Genomic DNA, 23121 nt, shown 5'->3' with positions numbered 1-23121 from the left:
ATTTTATAGAATAGCATATCATATCACTTAATCCGGCATAGCCAAAGACACGACACAGTACCTGTATGTGTGCATTAGGCATAACCTGTAAGTAAAGTCTGCCAGCTAGTTGGGTGTTAGCATAGTTCACTACGAAACTAGTCTAGGGAGAGCTTAACCAATCAGTGATCATCGTCCTCAAATCCAATGCCGCTGATTGGCTCATACCAGGTATTCTAACAGACGGTCGTGTGTTCTACCTTCAGCCTTGCAGAGAAATCAGAATGCCAAGATCAGAACATGAAACAGTTATTTTCAGTTATACACCAAGCATCATCTTTCATACTGTATTATTTAGTCATTAAAAATAATAGTTTTATCTAATGAGCATGGATATAGAGATATATAGATATAACAGACATTAGACATTCAATCATTCCACTGGTTTAGATTGTACAGAATGTCAATTATTCAAAAGTTCTCCATGAAAATATTTTACTCACGGTCCAGAATTTAATGAAGTACTGTAGATCTGTAGCAGTGATGAAAATGCAATATAATAAGGAGTATGCCAGGAACAGCATGAAAAACTTATAGTTGGAGAAGCCCACACAGTTATTCACCCTGTCACATTCCAAAACAAGAAGGCAATGTTCCAAGTCAATATCACACCATATGGGAAAACCCTACCGTTTGACAGCAACATACAGATGGTAAAAATGGCCCCCAAACAGAAACGGACAAGGCTGAAATATCATCTACATCGTAGACATCAGTTAAGCCTTTGACGACAACGAAAAAAAGTGATCAATGTCCCAAACGAGATTTAAAAACTCTTACAAATCATACAGTGACCTAATGGAAAATATTGTTCCATTTCCTTTGAATAATTAATCAAATATCACTTTGATTAAGTATGAAATGGTACAGTAGCAATACAGACCAGGGGCAATGGTGATCCATCTTTAGGATGCATCTGTAAAACAACAGTAAGGAAACTCAGTAACAGCTACAATTTTCCCCAACACAGTTTCAGCAGGGTTCTTATGAACAGTGCATAGGGCCATGAGCAGAGTCATACTTATCACAGACTGAACAATGGTGACATCGATCAGGCTTGACCAGCTGGCAGCGATCACAGAAACGAATAGCTGAGGAATAAGAGAGACAGCGTCAGCATACCAATAACAAATTAATCATCAGCCTATCTACCCCACTTTTATTGAACCTTTATTTAACTAGGCAAGTCAGTTAAGAACAAATTCTTATTTTACAATGACAGACATGATTTGGAAAGGCACACACCTGTCTATATAAGGTCCCACAGTTGACAGTGCATGTCAGAGCAAAAACCAAGCCATGAGGTTGAAGCAATTGTCCGTAGAGCCTCGAGACAGGATTGTGTGGAGGCAAAGGTCTGGGGAAGGGTACCAAAAAATGTCTGCGGCATTGAAGGTCCCCAAGAACACAGTGGCCTCCATCATTCTTAAATGGAAGAAGTTTGGAACCACCAAGACTCTTCCTAGAGCTGGCCGCCTGGACCAAACTGAGCAATCGGAGAAGGGCCTTGGTCGGGGAGGTGACCAAGAACCCGATGGTTACTCTGACAGAGCTCCAGAGTTCCTCTGTGGAGACAGGAGAACCTTCCAGAAGGAAAACCATATCTGCAGCACTCCACCAATCAGGCCTTTATGGTAGAGAGGCCAGACGGAAGCCACTCCTCAGTAAAAGGCACATGACAGCCAAAAGACACCTAAAGACTCTCAGACCATGAGAAACAAGACTCTCTGGTCTGATGAAACCAAGATTGAACACTTTGGCCTGAATGCCAAGCAACACGTCTAGAGGAAATCTGGCACCAAACTTCCCTACAGGGAAGCATGGTGGTGGCAGCATCATGCTGTGGGGATGTTTTTCAGTGGCAGGGACTGGAAGACTAGTCAGGATCGAGGCAAAGTTGAACAGAGCAATGCACAGAGAGATCCTTAATGAAAACCTGCTCCAGAGCGCTCAGGACCTCAGACAGAGGCAAAGTTTCACCTTCCAACAGGACAACGACCCTAAGCACACAGCAAAGACAACGCAGGAGTAGCTTCGGGCCAAGTCTCTGAATGTCTTTGAGTGGCCCAGCCAGAGCCCGGACTTGAACCCGATCTGGAGAGACCTGAAAATAGCTGTGCAGCAACCTTCCCCATCAAACATGACAGACCTTGAAAGAATCTACAGAGAAAAATGGGAGAAACTCTCCAAATACAGCTGTGCCAAGCTTGTAACGTCGTACCCAAGAAGACTCAAGGCTGTAATCACTGCCAAAGGTGCTTCAACAAAGTACCGAGTTAAGGGTCTGAATATTTATGTAAATGTAGTATTTATGGGGGGTTCTATTTATAAATTAGCAAAAATGTCAAATGCTTTGTCATTATGGGGTATTGTGTGTAGATGGATGAGGGGGGGGGGGAACTATTTAATCAATTTTAGAATAAAGCTGTGACCTAACAAAATGTGGTAACGGTCAAAGGGTCTGAATACTTTCCGAAGGCACTGTATATTCTGGGGACATTCTTGCAACATCCGGCGAATGTTATTTACAAACAAGGGGAGAAAATAAGGCGGTCCAGTACAGCGTACCGGAAAGATAAATAGTGGAGGTATGTCCGGTAAAACATGGGCCTATCACAATAACTAAAGCAAAATTACAAGAAAACTGTAGGCTATTACATCCCTTTTTATCATTACCTCATGACAGAGGCATGACAAATAAGCAAATAGATTTGAAAATGGGTGGTATAGCCTACACTCCAAAATGCGATGTGGTTAGACGAGAACACCAAAATTTTGCCAAGGCAGAGATGAGCGGCCGACAACGAGGCCCACGCAGACAGCAATGGATGCATAAATTCTGGCCTAATGACAACTTTGTGGTGTTTAGTGTAACAGATGTCTCTTTCTATTCACCACTGTTATGAGGCTGGAAATATGTTGAGTGGATGAACATGTGCGGGTAGTCTAGTAAAGGAGCCCTTTGAAGTAATTGTTCGACAATCAGATAAAAACATCATGACTGGTTGTGTTTATGCCACAATAAAAGGTTATACATTTTAAAAGTTAAATTACAAATCTTTGACTAGGTCCAGAGAGATCCTATTGAATTAATAGGGATTATATATGTAATTGGGCCTATAAAAACGTTGGTGCAGGTCCCGCACCAGGGAGAAATTAATTCTACTATCACTCTTGAGTCAATGTATAATCATCAAAACAACTGGACAGTTTTTGTGTTATTAGAGTATATGGTGCAACCACTTTTGGTTTATTGGGTTGGTAAAAGTCAGCCCACAGGGCAGACTTTTTGTTTTAGCTTGTGTTCTGTAGAGTACCTCCAGACATGGTGCGGGTGTAGATGGGTAAATCCTTGGCTATCCTTCTAAGAATCTCCTGCTGAGACTCTCCACGGTCCTCACGCTCCAACAGCTCCTTGTCTGAGTAGGACAGGTGGAACTACAGAGAGGATGGAGGAACAGAATAAGAAACATCCTGTGCCTCAACAGATGTAGGATCTTAATTTGATCACCCTGTTGCAGGGGGTTTAAAAAGCCCTGTTACATATGAGGTTTAAAAAGTCTTCTGAAATTTGTAACTTCCACACTTGATTTTCCCCTACAAAAATGTCCATTCATTATAATCAACTTATTAATTCACATTTTCTGTTGCTGCAGGATTTTTTTCCTACTGCAGCAAACTGGCTCAAATTACGATCCTAAACCTCTAGAATAATGCAGGCCTACATCCATTACTAATGAGATGCACTTCCCATTAGAGGTCTTATTATAATGCTGTGATCTACTGTAAATGCTGTGTAGCTCTGAGTGCTGGAGGACTGCAGTACAGTACTGTTGTGTGTCACAAGGCTGATCCAGCCAAGTCATGTGCACTTCTATCTTTGCCCTTTCCTTCTGAGCAGCTAGATTGTTTGCAGAGCCACAGCAGCGCTGCTACATTATTACATTGAGGCACTCAGGCGTTTTATAATTGAAGGCTGAGGACTAATAACTTCAACAATAACAAACACCATGTGCCCGGTGCCACAGACATCACCACCCACTGAATCATCTAACAAATACACCTTACAGTATGAAGGAAAACATTGTTATTGAGTGACCTGAATGTTAAGCTATCGCCCCTTGAATGAAGCAGAGCAATCAGTACTGGAAGGAGAATTTTTGAGTGTCGTCTAAAGCGCATGGATTCAACAACAACAAGCGCTGAATCTGAGTGGTCAGGAGCAGAGATAATAGAGTGCTCCTTCAGGCAGTCGGAGAAGGATGGAATATCACTGTAAATATCACTCTCAATATAATTTTAGCAGTAGAGACTGGAGCCTAGTTCTGTACCTCTCCCTGTACCTCATCATCCAGACTAGCCTAGTTCTGTACTTCATCATCCAGACTAGCCTAGTTCTGTACCTCTCCCTGTACCTCATCATCCAGACTAGCCGAGTTCTGTACCTCATCATCCAGACTAGCCTAGTTCTGTACCTCATCATCCAGACTAGCCTAGTTCTGTACCTCATCATCCAGACTAGCCTAGTTCTGTACCTCATCATCCAGACTAGCCGAGTTCTATACCTCATCATCCAGACTAGCCTAGTTCTGTACCTCATCATCCAGACTAGCCTAGGTCTGTACCTCATCAATCAGACTAGCCTAGTTCTGTACCTCTACCTGTACCTCATCCAGACTAGCCTATTTGATCAAATACAACACACACACACACACACACACACACACACACACACACACACACACACACACACACACACACACTCACCTCTTTCAGGGGGTTCATGGGCTTGGTGAAGATGGTCTGCCAGTAGGCCCAGGTAAACAAGATGAAGACAACATGATAGGCCAGCAGATAAACAACTGGAAATAGAAAGACATACAGCTCACTGTGCAGCCAAGTAATCTGTCTGCTAGAGGCTAGATCTCTGAAAGATTCCCTGTTTACCATGAACTTAAAGTCAATCGTTGGACAGAGCACATTTGACATTGAACAGAGCACATTTGTCTTAAGAACCACCAAAGGAGAACGTGTCAAGGCTTTGGGACAGCCTGACTTTGCGACCCCCTGACTAACTGCCCTTAGATAAGGCTCTGGCAGAGCTATGATTTTTTATTCTGCTATGATGAAACTTGTAGCGATGATTAGACTAGCTACAGTGAATGTCTCTATTGGGTCCCAGCCTGTGTAGATAAGGGACCTGCAGAAAATCATATTATGTGGACTATGCATAGATAATATGTGGACAACTATAAATACCTAGGTGTCTGGCTAGACTGTAAACTCTCCTTCCAGACATATTAAATATTTCCAATCCAAAATCAAATCTAGAATCAGCTTTCTATTTCGCAACAAAGCCTCCTTCACTCATGCCGCCAAACTTACCCTAGTAAAACTGACTATTCTACCGATCCTCGACTTCGGCGATGTCATCTACAAAATAGCTTCCAACACTCTACTCAGCAAACTGGATGCAGTCTATCACAGTGCCATCCGTTTTGTTACCAAATCAACTTATACCACCCACCACTGCGACCTGTATGCTCTAGTCGGCTGGCCCTCGCTACATATTCGTCGCCAGACCCACTGGTTCCAGGTCATCTATAAGTCTATGCTAGGTAAAGCTCCGCCTTATCTCAGTTCACTGGTCACAATAACAGCATCCACCCGTAGCACACGTTCCAGCATGTATATTTCACTGATCATCCCCAAAGCCAACACCTAATTTGGCCATCTTTCCTTCCAGTTCTCTGCTGCCCATGACTGGAACGAATTTCAAAAATCGCTGAAGTTGGAGACTTTTATTTCCCTCGCCAACTTTAAACATTAACTATCTGAGCAGCTAACCGATCACTGCAGCTATACATAGTCCATCTGTAAATAGCCCACCCAATCTACCTACCTCATCCCCATACTGTTTTTATTTTATTTACTTTTCTGTTATTTTGCACACCAGTATCTCTACATCATCATCTGCTCATTTATCACTCCAGTGTTAATCTGTTAAATTGTAATTATTCGCTCCTATGGCCTATTTATTGCCTACCTCCTCATGCCTTTTGCACACACTGTATTTAGACTTTCCTTTCTCTACTGTGCAATTGACTTGTTTGTGTAATTGGCTTGTTTGTTTACTCCATATGTAACTCTGTGTCACACTGCTTTGCTTTATCTTGGCCAGGTCGCAGTTGCAAATGAGAATAATAATATAATAATAATAATATGCCATTTAGCAGACGCTTTTATCCAAAGCGACTTACAGTCATGTGTGCATACATTCTACGTATGGGTGGTCCCGGGAATCGAACCCACTACCCTGGCGTTACAAGCGCCATGCTCTACCAACTGAGCTACAGAAGGACCAGAACTTGTTCTGAACTAGCCTACCTGGTTAAATAAAGGTTAAATAAATAAAAAATATTCAACTGTTTCTAACTGCGTACTCCCAGAACCATCATGCAACATCCTGGGTGTCTTGCCTCTCCTTACTCTGACTGTGTAGATAACTGATTCAGGCCTGACAGAGGAAACAGACATTTATGAGTTCTTTGACAAACCCTTTAAGAGACCTACTTCCTCTCCCCACAATGGTACTAATATCATGGAAGTCTTACTAATGGATATCGTTGGCTCATGACTGCCCATAGATAAGCCTCAAACTCTGAGTTATTCATCTGGCATGGTATCAGTCTTCATCATATCACACTACTACTGTCAGGTATGTGTTCATCATAGGGGAGAATGGGGTAAGTTGAGACATTTTTACATTCAGCATCACTCTGTCAAGGGAAATATAGTATTTCTAACAAAGATATCTACATATATTTCAGGATGTTGCGTATCCCTTGAAATAATCAGAATTCATGTAAACATTACAGTTTTGAAAACATAGGTTGTCCATTAAAAGTGGTCTCTTGGGACAACTTACTCTGGGTATGGGGTAAGTTGACCGGCGAGACAGTGTAAGTTAAGCTGCCTACACATTTCTGTACTGAATTAAATATTACCACTACCTTTTTAAAACCAAATCTATTTTTATTTCCCAAACACAATTCAACACAAACACAATCGCCCCCATTCACATCGACATGGCTGTAGTGGAGCAGAGTTCTTTTGTGTCCACCAACAAACTATCATGGTCCAAACACACCAAGACAGTCGTGAAGAGGGCACGACAACGCCTATTCCTCCTCAGGAGACTGAAAAGATTTGGCATGGGTCCTCAGATCATCAAAACGTTATACAGTTGCACCATCGAGAGCATCCTGACTGGTTGCATCACCACCTGGTATGGAAACTGGTTAGCATCAAACCCTGTACATCACTGGGGCCAAGCTTCAGCCACCCTGGTCATAGACTGTTCTCTCTGCTACCGCACAGCAAGCGTGACCGGAGCACCAAGTCTAGGTCCAAAAGGCTCCTTAACAGCTTCTACCCCCAAGACTATTTGCATTGACCACCCCCATTTATTTATTTTTTACACTGCTGCTACTCGGTGTTAATTATCTATGCATAGTCACTTTACCCCAGCCTACATGTACATACCTCAATTACCATCGACTAACCTGCACATTAACTTGGTACCCCCTGTATATAGCCTCCACATTGACTTGGTACTGGTACCCCCTATATATAGCCTCCACATTGACTCTGTACCAGTACCCCCTGTATATAGCCTCCACATTGACTCTGTACCAGTACCCCCTGTATAGAGCCTCCACATTGACTCTGTACCAGTACCCCTGTACATAGCCTCCACATTGACTCTGTACCAGTACCCCTGTATAGAGCCTCCACATTGACTCTGTACCAGTACCCCCTGTATATAGCCTCCACATTGACTCTGTACCAGTACCCCCTGTATATAGCCTCCGCATTGACTCTGTACCAGTACCCCCTGTATATAACCTCCACATTGACTCTGTACCAGTACCCCCTGCATATATTACCTCCACATTGACTCTGTACCAGTACCCCCTGTATATAACCTCCACATTGACTCTGTACCAGTACCCCTGTATATAGCTCCACATTGACTCTGTACCAGTACCCCCTGTATATAGCCTCCACATTGACTCTGTACCAGTACCCCCTGTATATAACCTCCACATTGACTCTGTACCAGTACCCCTGTATATAACCTCCACATTGACTCTGTACCAGTACCCCTGTATATAGCCTCCACATTGACTCTGTACCAGTACCCCTGTATATAGCCTCCACATTGACTCTGTACCAGTACCCCTGTATATAGCCTCCACATTGACTCTGTACCAGTACCCCCTGTATATAGCCTCCACATTGACTCTGTACCAGTACCCCTGTATATAGCCTCCACATTGACTCTGTACCAGTACCCCTGTATATAGCCTCCACATTGACTCTGTACCAGTACCTCCTGTATATAGCCTCCACATTGACTCTGTACCAGTACCCCCTGCATATAGCCTCCACATTGACTCTGTACCAGTACCCCTGCATATAACCTCCACATTGACTCTGTACCAGTACCCCTGTATATAGCCTCCACATTGACTCTGTACCAGTACCTCCTGTATATAGCCTCCACATTGACTCTGTACCAGTACCCCTGTATATAGCCTCCACATTGACTCTGTACCAGTACCCCCTGCATATAACCTCCACATTGACTCTGTACCAGTACCCCCTGTATATAGCCTCCACATTGACTCTGTACCAGTACCCCCTGTATATAGCCTCCACATTGACTCTGTACCAGTACCCCCTGTATATAGCCTCCACATTGACTCTGTACCAGTACCCCCTGTATATAGCCTCCACATTGACTCTGTACCAGTACCCCCTGTATATAACCGCCACATTGACTCTGTACCAGTACCCCCTGTATATAACCGCCACATTGACTCTGTACCAGTACCCCCTGTATATAGCCTCCACATTGACTCTGTACCAGTACCCTCTGTATATAGCCTCCACATTGACTCTGTACCAGTACCCCCTGTATATAGCCTCCACATTGACTCTGTACCAGTACCCCCTGTATATAGCCTCCACATTGACTCTGTACCAGTACCCCCTGTATATAGCCTAGTTATTGTTATTTTATTGTGTTACTTCATTATTATTATTTATTTTTTACTTTAGTTTAATTAGTAAATATTTTCTTCAATCTTATTTCTCTTTAAACTGCATTGTTGGTTAAGGGCTTGTAAAGTAAGCATTTCGCGGTATTTGGCGTATGTGGCAAATAACATTTAATTTGATATTTTTGTGTTTTAATCATTTTAAGCATCTTTTAACACAGGCTTAACACCTAACACACACTTTTAACATAGGCCAGGCCCTGTTGTTACCTCATATTCCAGCGATAATGCCTTGCCTCGGAAGAAAACACCTCCATTTGCTCAACTTGCCATTGTCTTTACCATTGGCTCAACTTACCCCATGGCCATTTGCTCAACCTACTCCAAGGCAAACATTTGGACTATATTAGCCCACAAAATGTAGGGATGCACGCTCATACTAGGTTTATGACCTCATATTGAAGCTTATAGAGACCCCAACTGATACAAAGAACAATCTTTAAATTATCTATATTGGTTTAGATACAAGCATCATGAAACTTAATTTAAACTTAATAAACTTAATAAATTAATTTGACGTGGTGAAAATCTGTTTTTTGGACCTAACTTGCTTACCACTTTTTCCATGTGGTTTCTTCCTTCACAGACTGCATGCAATGAGGACCTCTTCTTAAATATTTGGTCAAATTATTCATTTTGTGTATGGTTTCCTAGAAATAAAGGTGGCTCAACTTACCCCTTTGTCTCAACTTGCCCCACTGTCCCCTATCATACTGCTACTGGCAGGTATTAATGTTCATTATACTGTAGAAGAATATATATGGGTCAGGGACTTACTCTTCTGTCCAATGTTGTCGATCGATTCTGAAAAGAGAAGATGAGAAATGTGCAGTCATGTCTCTGTGTTTTTTGCTGTATTATGGACAAATAAAGAAATGGAAATGCTTTGAACATTCTTCAGTATAATGTGTCATCATAATGTGTAGATTGTGCTGAAAACAAAGAATTATTTTCTCCTTGGTGTACTTGGCATTAATATCCTTGGCACACAAATTACCGTTTAATAACGATAAATACAATGAGGATGATGCAGACATCCAGCAAGTGCACTGAATCCTATAAGTGCCATCTGACACATCAAACTTACAGAAACATAATCACGACCTGATCCAATCATAAATTACTCTCCTTCTTTTACCTTTTGATATAGTAAAGCATTGCTGTGCATTAACACAAAAGCAGTGGCAACAACAGTAACATCGCGCCTGGTGCAGTCTGGCGTGAATGCTGACTGGCAGCTGCTCCACCTGCGGCAGGGCAGGCCTGAGACAAAGCAGCTGACCACATGACAGGATCAGCACCACAGTCCTCAACACACTGATTCAGCTCAGCTAATATACATGAGTAGCACCCTACTACACACACCTACTAATACACCTATACACATGAATAGCACCAAGACACAACTAATACCAGGGGTTGGAACCGGTTCAGGGAACAGAACCAAAAACCGGAAAATTAATAAATATTTAAAGGAATAGAATCAGAACTGGGAACGAAAGTGATCTATACTGTTCCAGAACAGAGCCTTTATTTTCAAAGCATGGGAACCGGCTATCAACATTATTTTACGTTCCCGGGCAATTTTTTCCAGTCCCGCAAAAAAAAAAAAACACCTATGCAAAGCTCTCCCTCTGTCAATCAGAAACTTCTTCCAGTGTCTGCCTGCAAGCTGAAAATCTTGTCAGCGTGTGTGCATGTTTAGGCAACCTGCTCCTCCCCCCTCCAAAGCATAGTCTAGTAGCCTAATGACCTTAAAATCTGGATTCAGAAATTACCGTTCACATGGTCCCCAGCAGGTTGACAGATCCTTTGTGGACCTGAAGTGTCGGTTCACTACAGCCCCCATCCTCATCCATCCGGACCCGTTCCGTCACTTTGTGGTTGAGGTCAATGCTTCTGACGTTGAATTGGGGGCTATCCATTCCCAGCGATCTGTCCAGGACCAAAAGCTCCATCCCTGTTCCTTCCTATCCCATCATCTCAACTCTGCAGATAGAAACTATGACGTGGGTAACCGAGAACTCCTGGCGGTCAAGATGGCACTGGAGGAGTGGAGACTGGCTGGAGGGAGCAGAACATCCGTTTTTGGTTTGGACCAACCACAAGAATTTGGAATATCTCCGCACAGCCAAGAGCCTTAACTCCAGGCAGGCCCGGTGGGCTCTGTTATTCACCAGGTTGAACTTCACCATTTCCCATCGCCCAGGGTCCAAGAATGTTAAACCTGATGCCCTCTCTCACCTGTACAGTCCCGCTGCCACATCCTCTGACTCGGAGACCATCCTCCCTACCTCATGCCTTGCGGCTGCTGTGGGCTGGGGTATTGAGACCCTGGTCTGCAAGGCACAACGTTCCCAGCATGCCCCTGGAGGTGGCCCGGCTAACCTGTTGTTCGTCCCTAAATCAGTCCGGTCCCGGGTCCTGGAATGGGCTCATTCCTCCAGGCGGGTTCCTGATGACCCTGGCCTTCCCCCGACAACGTTTCTGGTGGCCCACAATGGTTCCTGACGCATCTGTCTTCGTTGCCGCATGCACCGTTTGTGCTCAGAATAAGACTCCACGGCAAAGCCCCTTCCAGCCACTACCTGTCCCTCATCGTCCCTGGTCCCATATCTCCCTGGACTTTGTCACTGGGCTCCCTCCGTCTGATGGCAACACCATCATTCTGACGGTAGTGGATTGGTTTTCCAAGGCCGCCCATTTCATCCCTCTCCCCAAACTACCCTCTGCCAAAGAGACGGCCCAGCTAATGGTGCAGCACGTCTTCAGGATCCACGGACTCCCGGTGGACATGGTCTCTGACTGGATTCCTCAGTTCTCGTCTCAGTTCTGGAAGGCGTTCTGCACCCTTATTGGGTCATCGGCCAGCCTGTCCTCTGGATTCCATCGCCAATCCAACGGCCAGTCGGAGTGGGCAAACCAAGACCTGGAAACAACCTTAAGATGCCTTGTCTCGACCAACCCCACTACCTGGAGCCGACAACTGGTTTGGGTGGAGTATGCCCAGGAACACTCTTCCCTGTTTGGCCACGGGACTCTCCCCTTACGAGTGCTCCATCGGATATCAACCTCCGCTATTCCCAGAACAAGAGCAGGAAGTCAACATACCCTCGGCCCAGATGTTCTTCCGCCATTGTCGGCATACCTGGAAAAGAGACCGGGCGGCGCATCTCAAGACCAACTCCAGGTATAGTCGACATGTGGATCGCCGCCGGACTCCAGCTCCTCGCTATTGCATTGGGCAGAGGGTACGGCTATCCACACGGGACCTGCCCCTTCGGGTGAAGTCCCGCAAACTTTCCACCCATTTCATTGGCCCTTTCCCAATCTCTAGAGTCCTTAGTTCCACTGCTGTTCATCTTTTGTTACCCTGTACTCTCCGTATTCACCCTACATTCCATGTGTCTTCGAATTAAGCCCGTGTCTCACAGCCCTATTTTCTGAAACTCTCCCACAGAAAATATTGTGCACCTGGAGAAGTGGCATCTTGCCTGGCTGTAGGTTGCGCTCATTGCATAGAGTCACAAATTCAACAGAAAAGTTTAAGCGAAGCCTGTAAGAATCTTTGATACCCTAGCGGTGCTCATTCTGTTGGTAGGCGCAAATGATGTGTAGGCCTACGGCAGCTACGGCTGTATGTGTAGGCCTACGGCAGCTACGGCTGCATTTTGTATTATGTGTAGACCTACGGCAGCTACGGCTGTATGTCTAGGCCTTCGGCAGCTATGGCTTTATGTGTAGGCCTACGGCAGCTATGGCTGCATTTTGTATTATGTGTAGATCTACGGCTGCAACGGCTGCATTTTGTATTATGTCTAGGTCTATGGCTGCATTTTGTATTATGTGTAGGTCTACGGCTGCAACGGCTGCATTTTGTATTATGTCTAGGCCTATGGCTGCATTTTGTATTATGTCTAGGTCTATGGCTGCATTTTGTATTATGTGTAGGTCTACGGCAGCTACGGCTGCATTTTGAAAAAACTTGTATGTCATAATGGGGCGCATATCTTTCTTGTGCCATTATACAAAACAATGGTTGTTGATGTGTAAGGCTACATTTCAAATACATTTTTGTACATTTCAAAGGCAGTAGGACCAATCTACCTTATTTTATTAGGGCTCTAAAGCAATACTAGTTGTGCCCACCCATGGATTTAAAATGTCACCTCAGGTATGTCATCCTGGAGCCGGACCTGCTTTCTTATTCTCTCCCCACCCGCAAAATGTCAGTTGCAACTCGTACGTGTCTTTCCATCACACATGTAAACAACTCACTGAGCTATAGCTTGCCCACTTCATAGCAATTAGCTCAATCCTCATTGCTATCCGCACTGCATGATTGGTGGAGTGGAAAGTAACAACAACAAAATAAAGGTTCTGTTTAGAACGAAAATAATGTAGGTTCCAACCCCCGCTTAATACACACCAACAGCACCAGTGCACACCTAATACACATTAACAGCATTAACACACACCTAATACACATAAACAGCATTAACATACACCTAATACACATCAACAGCATTAACACACACCTAATACACATCAACAGCACCAGTGCACACCTAATACACATCAACAGCATTAACACACACCTAATACACATAAACAGCATTAACATACACCTAATACACATCAACAGCATTAACACACACCTAATATACATCAACAGCATTAACACACACCTAATACACATCAACAGCACCAGTGCACACCTAATACACATCAACAGCATTAACATACACCTAATACACATCAACAGCATTAACACACCTAATACACATCAACAGCATTAACATACACCTAATACACATCAACAGCATTAACACACCTAATACACATCAACAGCATTAACATACACCTAATACACATCAACAGCATTAACACACCTAATACACATCAACAGCATTAACATACACCTAATACACATCAACAGCATTAACACACCTAATACACATCAACAGCATTAACATACACCTAATACACATCAACAGCATTAACATACACCTAATACACATCAACAGCATTAACACACCTAATACACATCAACAGCATTAACATACACCTAATACACATCAACAGCATTAACACACACCTAATACACATCAACAGCATTAACACACCTAATACACATCAACAGCATTAACACACACCTAATACACATCAACAGCATTAACACACCTAATACACATCAACAGCATTAACACACACCTAATACACATCAACAGCACCAGTGCACACCTAATACACATCAACAGCATTAACACACACCTAATACACATCAACAGCATTAACACACACCTAATACACATCAACACCATTAACACACACCTAATACACATCAACAGCATTAACACACACCTAATACACATCAACAGCATTAACATACACCTAATACACATCAACAGCATTAACACACACCTAATACACATCAACAGCATTACCACACACCTAATACACATCAACAACATTAACATATACCTAATACACATCAACAGCATTAACATACACCTAATACACATCAACAGCATTAACACACACCTAATACACATCAACAGCATTAACATATACCTAATACACATCAACAGCATTAACATACACCTAATACACATCAACAGCATTAACGCACACCTAATACACATCAACAGCATTAACGCACACCTAATACACATCAACAGCATTAACATACACCTAATACACATCAACAGCATTAACACACACCTAATTCACATCAACAGCATTAACATATACCTAATACACATCAACAGCATTAACATACACCTAATACAGGTCTCAGAATGACCTTCTTGATCCAAATCAGTCAGGTTTCAAGACTAGTCATTCAACTGAGACTGCTCTTCTCTGTATCACGGAGGCGCTCCGCACTGCTAAAGCTAACTCTCTCTCCTCTGCTCTCATCCTTCTAGACCTATCGGCTGCCTTCGATACTGTGAACCATCAGATCCTCCTCTCCACCCTCTCCGAGTTGGGCATCTCCGGCGTGGCCCACGCTTGGATTGCGTCCTACCTGACAGGTCGCTCCTACCAGGTGGCGTGGCGAGAATCTGTCTCCTCACGCACACCTCTCACCACTGGTGTCCCCAGGGCTCTGTTCTACCCTCTCTTATTCTCATACACCAAGTCACTTGGCTCTGTCATAACCTCACATGGTCTCTCCTATCATTGCTATGCAGATCACACACAATTAATCTTCTCCTTTCCCCCTTCTGATGACCAGGTGGCAACAGCATCTCTGCATGTCTGGCAGACACATCAGTGTGGATGACGGATCACCACCTCAAGCTGAACCTCAGCAAACAGCTCCTCTTCCTCCCGGGGAACACTGCCCGTTCCATGATCTCCCATCACATCAACTCCATTGTGTCCTCCTCCCAGAGCGCTAAGAACAGGCGTGATCCTGGACAACACCCTAACTAACATCAAGGCGGTGTCCCGTTCCTGTAGGTTCATGCTCTACAACATCCGCAGATTAACGACCCTGCCTCACACAGGAAGCGGCGCAGGTCCTAATCCAGGCACTTGTCATCTCCGTCTTGATTACTGCAACACCTGTTGGCTGGGCTCCCTGCCTGTGCCATTAAACCCCTACAACTCATCAGAACAGCAGCCCGTCTGGTGTTCAACCTAATTCTCTCATCACCAGCTCCTCCGCTCTCTCCACTGGCTTCCAGTTGACACATCAACCGCTACAAGACCATGGTGCTCGCCTACGGAGCTGTTAACACACACCTCAGTACCTCCAGGCTCTGAAGGCCCTACACCCAAACAAGGGCACTGCGTTCATCCACCTCTGGCCTGCAACAGCCTCCCTACCACTGAGGAATACAGTTCCCGCTCAGCCCAGTCAAAACTGTTCGCTGCCCTGGCCCCCAATGGTGGAACAAACTCCCTCACACGCCAGGACAGCGGAGTCAATCACCACCTTCCGGAGACACCTGAAACCCCACCTCTTCAAGGAATACCTAGGATAGGGTAAGTAAGGGTAAGTAATCCTTCTCACCCCCCTTCTCCCCCAACAAGATTTAGATGCAAGTGGCTGTTCCACTGGTTGTCATACAGCATGTATGCACCAATTTGTAAGTCGCTCTGGATAAGAGCGTCTGCTAAATGACTTAAATGTAAATGTAAATGTAATACACATCAACAGCATTAACATACACCTAATACAAATCAACAGCATTAACACACACCTAATACACATCAACAGCATTAACACACACCTAATACACATCAACAGCATTAACACACACCTAATACACATCAACAGCATTAACATATACCTAATACACATCAACAGCATTAACATACACCTAATACACATCAAGCATTAACACACCTAATACACATCAACAGCATTAACGCATACCTAATACACATCAACAGCATTAACATACACCTAATACACATCAACAGCATTAACATACACCTAATACACATCAACAGCATTAACACACACCTAATACACATCAACAGCATTAACATACACCTAATACACATCAACAGCATTAACATACACCTAATACACATCAACAGCATTAACACACACCTAATACACATCAACAACATTAACATATACCTAATACACATCAACAGCATTAACATACACCTAATACACATCAACAGCATTAACACACACCTAATACACATCAACAGCATTAACATATACCTAATACACATCAACAGCATTAACATACACCTAATACACATCAACAGCATTAACGCACACCTAATACACATCAACAGCATTAACGCACACCTAATACACATCAACAGCATTAACATACACCTAATACACATCAACAGCATTAACACACCTAATACACATCAACAGCATTAACATATACCTAATACACATCAACAGCATTAACATACACCTAATACACATCAACAGCATTAACATACACCTAATACAAATCAACAGCATTAACACACACCTAATACACATCAACAGCATTAACACACACCTAATACACATCAACAGCATTAACATACACCTAATACACATCAACAGCATTAACACACACCTAATACACATCAACATCATTAACATATACCTAATACACATCAACAGCATTAACATACACCTAATATACATCAACAGCATTAACATACACCTAATACACATCAACAGCATTAACACACACCTAATACACATCAACAGCATTAACACACACCTAATACACATCAACAGCATTAACACACACCTAATACACATCAACAGCATTAACATACACCTAATACACATCAACAGCATTAACGCACACCTAATACACATCAACAGCATTAGCACACACCTAATACACATCAACAGCATTAACATACACCTAAAAAACAATATGAACAGCCCCGAAAAGACAGGACCAGCTCCCTAATTGAGACACAGCATCCTACACATAACTAATAAAATAAATACCCAACACATAGTTCCCCAAGAGCTCATCATCCTTGTTCCTTCCAGTTTCAAAAAGCCCTTGAAGGAGCACACCCAGGGATCGATAGCCTGAGGCTAGTACTGTTCAACCGGGCTAGTAGAAAACGTACCAAACTAGCCTGCCGCCTAGAGAAATGTTGTCTTTTCAAATATCGCATGGCACAGATTTTTGACCAGGGCTAGTAAAAATGGTAGTCTACTAGGCTGGCTGGCCAGTGCCCAAAATCCTTAAGTTCCATCCGCACACAGGTTCAGAGCACACTGCAGTCTGCACAGCATACAGTCAGAGCCGAGGTAAGGTGATCTGAGCAACTGAAACTGGCTCTGTGTGCGTGTGCGTGCGTTATGTGCGTGCGTCCTGCTATTGCAACAGAGCCCAGGTCTGCGACACAAGGACTTCACAGGTGAACTAGCTGTCTCTCATCCATCCAGTGCTGGATAGCCATAGCTAGCTAACATAGCATCCCTCTCTGTTTGAGTCAGGTGTTTGAGTAGGTTAAACTAGCTCGCTACATTCACTAGCTAAGTGAAAGTTTTTAAAAAAATACAACTAAATCTCAATCTGTCTCTCTCTTTTGCTTCTCCTTAATTTAGGAATAAATGAAGTTATTAAATAAACTATTGTCTTTCTCTCTCTTTGAGTCAACTACTCCCCACATTTTATGAACTGTAGTGCTAGCTAGCTGTAGCTTATGCTATCAGTACTACACTATATATTCAAAAGTATGTGGACACCACTTAAAATGAGTGGATTCGGCTATTTCAGCCACACCCGTTGCTTGGAGGTGTATAAAATTGAGTACACAGCCATACAAACTCCTTAGACAAACATTGGCAATAGAATGGTGAAGAGCTCAGTGACTTTCAACATGGCACCATCATAGGATGCCACCTTTCAAACAAGTCAGTTCGTCAAATTTCTGCCCTGCTAGAGCTGCCCTGGTCAACTGTAAGTGCTGTTATTCTGAAGTGGAAATGTCTAGGAGCAACAATGGCTCAGCTGCGAAGTGGTAGGTCACGAAATCGCACAGGACAGGACCACCGAGTGCTGAAGCGCGTATCGCTTAAAAATCGTCTGTCCTCAGTTGGAACACTCACTATCGAGTTCCAAACTGCCTCTGGAAGCAACGTCAGAACAATAATTGATCACCATGTGCATTGCCAAGTGTCGGCTGGAGTGGTGTAAAGCTCACCGCCATTGGACTCTGGGAGCAGTGGAAATGCATTCTCTGGAGTGATGAATCTGGCTGTCCAACGGAGGATTCTGTATTTGGCGGATGCCAGGAGAAAACCACCTGCCTGAATGCATAGTGCCAACTGTAAAGTTTGGTAGAGGAGGAATAATGGTCTGGGGCTGTTTTTCATGGTTTGGGCTAGGCCCCCCTTGGTAAAGGGGAATCTTAACGCTACAGTATACAATGACATTCTAAATGATTCTGTGCTTCCAACTTTGTGGCAACAGTTTAGGGAAGGCCCTTTCCTGCCCCCGTACACAAAGCGAGGTCCATGCAGAAATGGTTTGTCGAGATCAGTGTGGAAGAAATTGACTGGCCTCCACAGAGCCCTGACCTCAACCCCATCGAACACCTTTGTGATGAATTGGAATGCCAACTGCGCTTGTGGCTGAATGGAAGCAAGTCCTCGCAGCAATGTTCCAACATCTAGTGGAAAGCCTTCCCAGAAGAGTGGAGGCTATTATAGCAGCAAAGGGGGGACCAACTCCATATTAATACCCATGATTTTGGAACAATATTTTCGACAAGCAGGTTTCCACATACTTTTGGTCATGTAGTGTAGATTGATTATCTGATACTTTGATTGGGTGGACAACATGTCAGTTCATGCTGCAAGAGCTCTAATAGGTTGGAGGAAATCCTCCAGAAGTTGTCAGAATTATTGTGTAAGTCTATAGAAGGGGGTGAGAACCATGAGCCTCCTAGGTTTTATATTGAAGTTAATGTACCCAGAGGAGGACGGAAACTACTGTAGACCTTCATTGCAAAACAGTGTGTTTTAATCAATTATTTGTTGATGTGAATATATTTAGTATATATTTAGTATATATAGTATATATAGTTTTGTCTAAAAAAAATACAACTTATTTAATGTTTCACTATTTTTATCTTTATGAAATTCACTGAGGAGGATGGTCCTCCCCTTCCTCCTCTGATGAGCCTCCACTGTCACAGATATGTGACTAACATTTTGTCAACTTTAAAACCCTGCTGCCATTTATTAAAGATAATTTTAAGGAAATCTGGGTCAGACAGAGATTGCATGTGAGTCAGACAATGGGATTAACAAAGGGATCAGCTGACGATACCCTCCAACAGTTATCTCTAGACCTCATCACACCACATGCTGGCCGCAGGCAACAACACTTCTAGTCATATCTTACTGGTTTCATTGCAGATAGAAGAAAACTACAAATATATATAAAAAAGTACATTTTACAGTCAATGCAAATATCAAACTATCATATTAGTTGTATGCGCTGAAAGCATTGATAATAACAGATTAATCAATTAAATCTACTTAACAACATCCGCTGAGAACTTTACTTGAGCCCCTGTGTTTCTTGGTCAGGCCACATGGTTAGGAATAACTCTATAGGGCCGGTCAGAGATTTTCAGCCTTTCTTACCTCTTTAAGAGTAACTTCCTCACCATTTTAGATAAGCATGCTCCGTTCAAAAAAATGCAGAACTAAGAACAGATACAGCCCTTGGTTCACTCCAGACCTGACTGCCCTCGACCAGCACAAAAACATCCTGTGGCGGACTGCAATAGCATCGAACAGTCCCCGCGATATGCAACAGTTCAGGGAAGTCAGGAACCAATACACGCAGTCAGTCAGGAAAGCTAAGGCCAGCTTCTTCAGGCAGAAGTTTGCATCCTGTAGCTCCAACTCCAAAAAGTTCTGGGACACTGTGAAGTCCATGGAGAACAAGAGCACCTCCTCCCAGCTGCCCACTGCACTGAGGCTAGGGAACACGGTCACCACCGACAAATCCATGATTATCGAAAACTTCAACAAGCATTTCTCAACGGCTGGCCATGCCTTCCGCCTGGCCACTCCTACCTCGGCCAACAGCTCCGGCCCCCCCGCAGCTCCTCGCCCAAGCCTCTCCAGGTTCTCCTTTACCCAAATCCAGATAACAGATGTTCTGAAAGAGCTGCAAAACCTGGACCCGTATAAATCAGCTGGGCTTGACAATCTGGACCCTCTATTTCTGAAACTATCCACCGCCATTGTCGCAACCCCTATTACCAGCCTGTTCAACCTCTCTTTCATATCGTCTGAGATCCCCAAGGATTGGAAAGCTGCCGCAGTCATCCCCTCTTCAAAGGGGGAGACTCCCTGGACCCAAACTGTTACAGACCTATATCCATTCTGCCCTGTCTATCTAAGGTCTTCGAAAGCCAAGTCAACAAACAGGTCACTGACCATCTCGAATCCCACCGTACCTTCTCCTCTATGCAATCTGGTTTCCGAGCCGGTCACGGGTGCACCTCAGCCACACTCAAGGTACTAAACGACATCATAACCACCATCGATAAAAGACAGTACTGTGCAGCCGTCTTCATCGACCTTGCCAAGGCTTTCGACTCTGTCAATCACCAGATTCTTATCGGCAGACTCAGTAGCCTCGGTTTTTCGGATGACTGCCTTGCCTGGTTCACCAATTACTTTGCAGACAGAGTTCAGTGTGTCAAATCGGAGGGCATGCTGTCCGGTCCTCTGGCAGTCTCTATGGGGGTGCCACAGGGTACAATTCTCGGGCCGACTCTTTTCTCTGTATATATCAATGATGTTGGTCTAGCTGCGGGCGATTCCCTGATCCACCTCTACGCAGACGACACCATTCTATATACTTTCGGCCCGTCATTGGACACTGTGCTATCTAACCTCCAAACGAGCTTCAATGCCATACAACACTCCTTCCGTGGCCTCCAACTGCTCTTAAACGCTAGTAAAACCAAATGCATGCTTTTCAACCGATCTCTGCCTGCACCCGCATGCTCGACTAGCATCACCACACTGGATGGTTCCGACCTTGAATATGTGGACACCTATAAATACCTAGGTGTCTGGCTAGACTGCAAACTCTCCTTCCAGACCCATATCAAACATCTTCAATCGAAAATCAAATCAAGAGTCGGCTTTCTATTCCGCAACAAAGCCTCCTTCACTCACGCTGCCAAGCTTACCCTAGTAAAACTGACTATCCTACCGATCCTCGACTTCGGCGATGTCATCTACAAAATCACAGTGCCATCCGTTTTGTCACTAAAGGACCTTATGCTACCCACCACTGCGACTTGTATGCTCTAGTCGGCTGGCCCTCGCTACATATTCGTCGCCAGACCCACTGGCTCCAGGTCATCTACAAGGCCATGCTAGGTAAAGCTCCGCCTTATCTCAGTTCACTGGTCACGATGGCAACACCCATCCGTAGCACGCGCTCCAGCAGGTGTATCTCACTGATCATCCCTAAAGCCAACACCTCATTCGGCCGCCTTTCGTTCCAGTACTCTGCTGCCTGTGACTGGAACGAATTGCAAAATCGCTGAAGTTGGAGACTTTTATCTCCCTCACCAACTTCAAACATCAGCTATCTGAGCAGCTAACCGATCGCTGCAGCTGTACATAATCTATTGGTAAATAGCCCACCCATTTTCACCTACCTCATCCCCACAGTTTTTATTTATTTACTTTTCTGCTCTTTTGCACACCAATATCTCTACCTGTACATGATCATTTATCACTCCAGTGTTAATCTGCAATATTGTAATTATTCGCCTACCTCCTCATGCCTTTTGCACACATTGTATATTGACTCCCCTTTTTTTCTACTGTGTTATTGACTTGTTAATTGTTTACTCCATGTGTAACTCTGTGTTGTCTGTTCACACTGCTATGCTTTATCTTGGCCAGGTCGCAGTTGCAAATGAGAACTTGTTCTCAACTAGCCTACCTGGTTAAATAAAGGTGAAATAAAAAAATAAATAAAATAAATGGGGTAGAGAAGGGTTTTGAAAAAGTGATTGACTCTGTTACTGGCCATAATATTGTGTTCTAAGACAAACGGAGAAGGTTTACCTGTTTTAGATCGTGTTTAGAACACCAGGAAGGAAACAGGAGGTGTGTCTCTAGAGTCAGGGAGGGTCAACCTGACTGGGATGATGTCTGGGCTGGCTGGGAGGGTCAACCTGACTGGGCTGATGACTGGGCTGGCTGGGAGGGTCAACCTGCCTGGGATAATGCCTGGGCTGGCTGGCAGGGTCAACCTGACTGGGCTGATGACTGGGCTGGCTGGGAGGGTCAACCTGACTGCGATGATGACTGGGCTGATGACTGGGCTGGCTGGGAGGGTCAACCTGACTGGGATAATGCCTGGGCTGGCTGGGAGGGTCAACCTGACTGGGCTGATGACTGGGCTGGCTGGGAGGGTCAACCTGACTGCGATGATGACTGGGCTGGCTGTAAGGGTCAGCCTGA

At 44.1% G+C, this 23121-nt stretch overlaps 1 protein-coding gene across 3 annotated transcripts in view; it reads right to left on the bottom strand.

Moving 5' to 3' along the window:
- zdhhc2 (zinc finger DHHC-type palmitoyltransferase 2) overlaps positions 1–23121 on the bottom strand; it is a 32970-nt gene that overhangs the window by 7550 nt on the left and 2299 nt on the right. For 2 of the 3 annotated variants that reach the window (XM_035758083.2, XM_035758084.2), the window contains exons 2-8: positions 9942–9968; positions 4807–4901; positions 3357–3477; positions 1061–1130; positions 923–955; positions 483–603; positions 208–246 (exon numbers count right to left, since the gene is read on the bottom strand). In XM_035758083.2, the coding sequence (XP_035613976.1) occupies positions 208–246; positions 483–603; positions 923–955; positions 1061–1130; positions 3357–3477; positions 4807–4901; positions 9942–9968 (506 nt within the window). The remainder of the gene's footprint in view (positions 1–207; positions 247–482; positions 604–922; positions 956–1060; positions 1131–3356; positions 3478–4806; positions 4902–9941; positions 9969–23121) is intronic. The other variant, XM_035758085.2, reaches the window with a different exon arrangement.

The sequence above is a fragment of the Oncorhynchus keta genome, chromosome 30 (genome assembly GCF_023373465.1).
Source record: "Oncorhynchus keta strain PuntledgeMale-10-30-2019 chromosome 30, Oket_V2, whole genome shotgun sequence".
NCBI classification, from domain to species: domain Eukaryota; kingdom Metazoa; phylum Chordata; class Actinopteri; order Salmoniformes; family Salmonidae; genus Oncorhynchus; species Oncorhynchus keta.
This window is presented reverse-complemented; position numbering and strand designations above follow the sequence as displayed.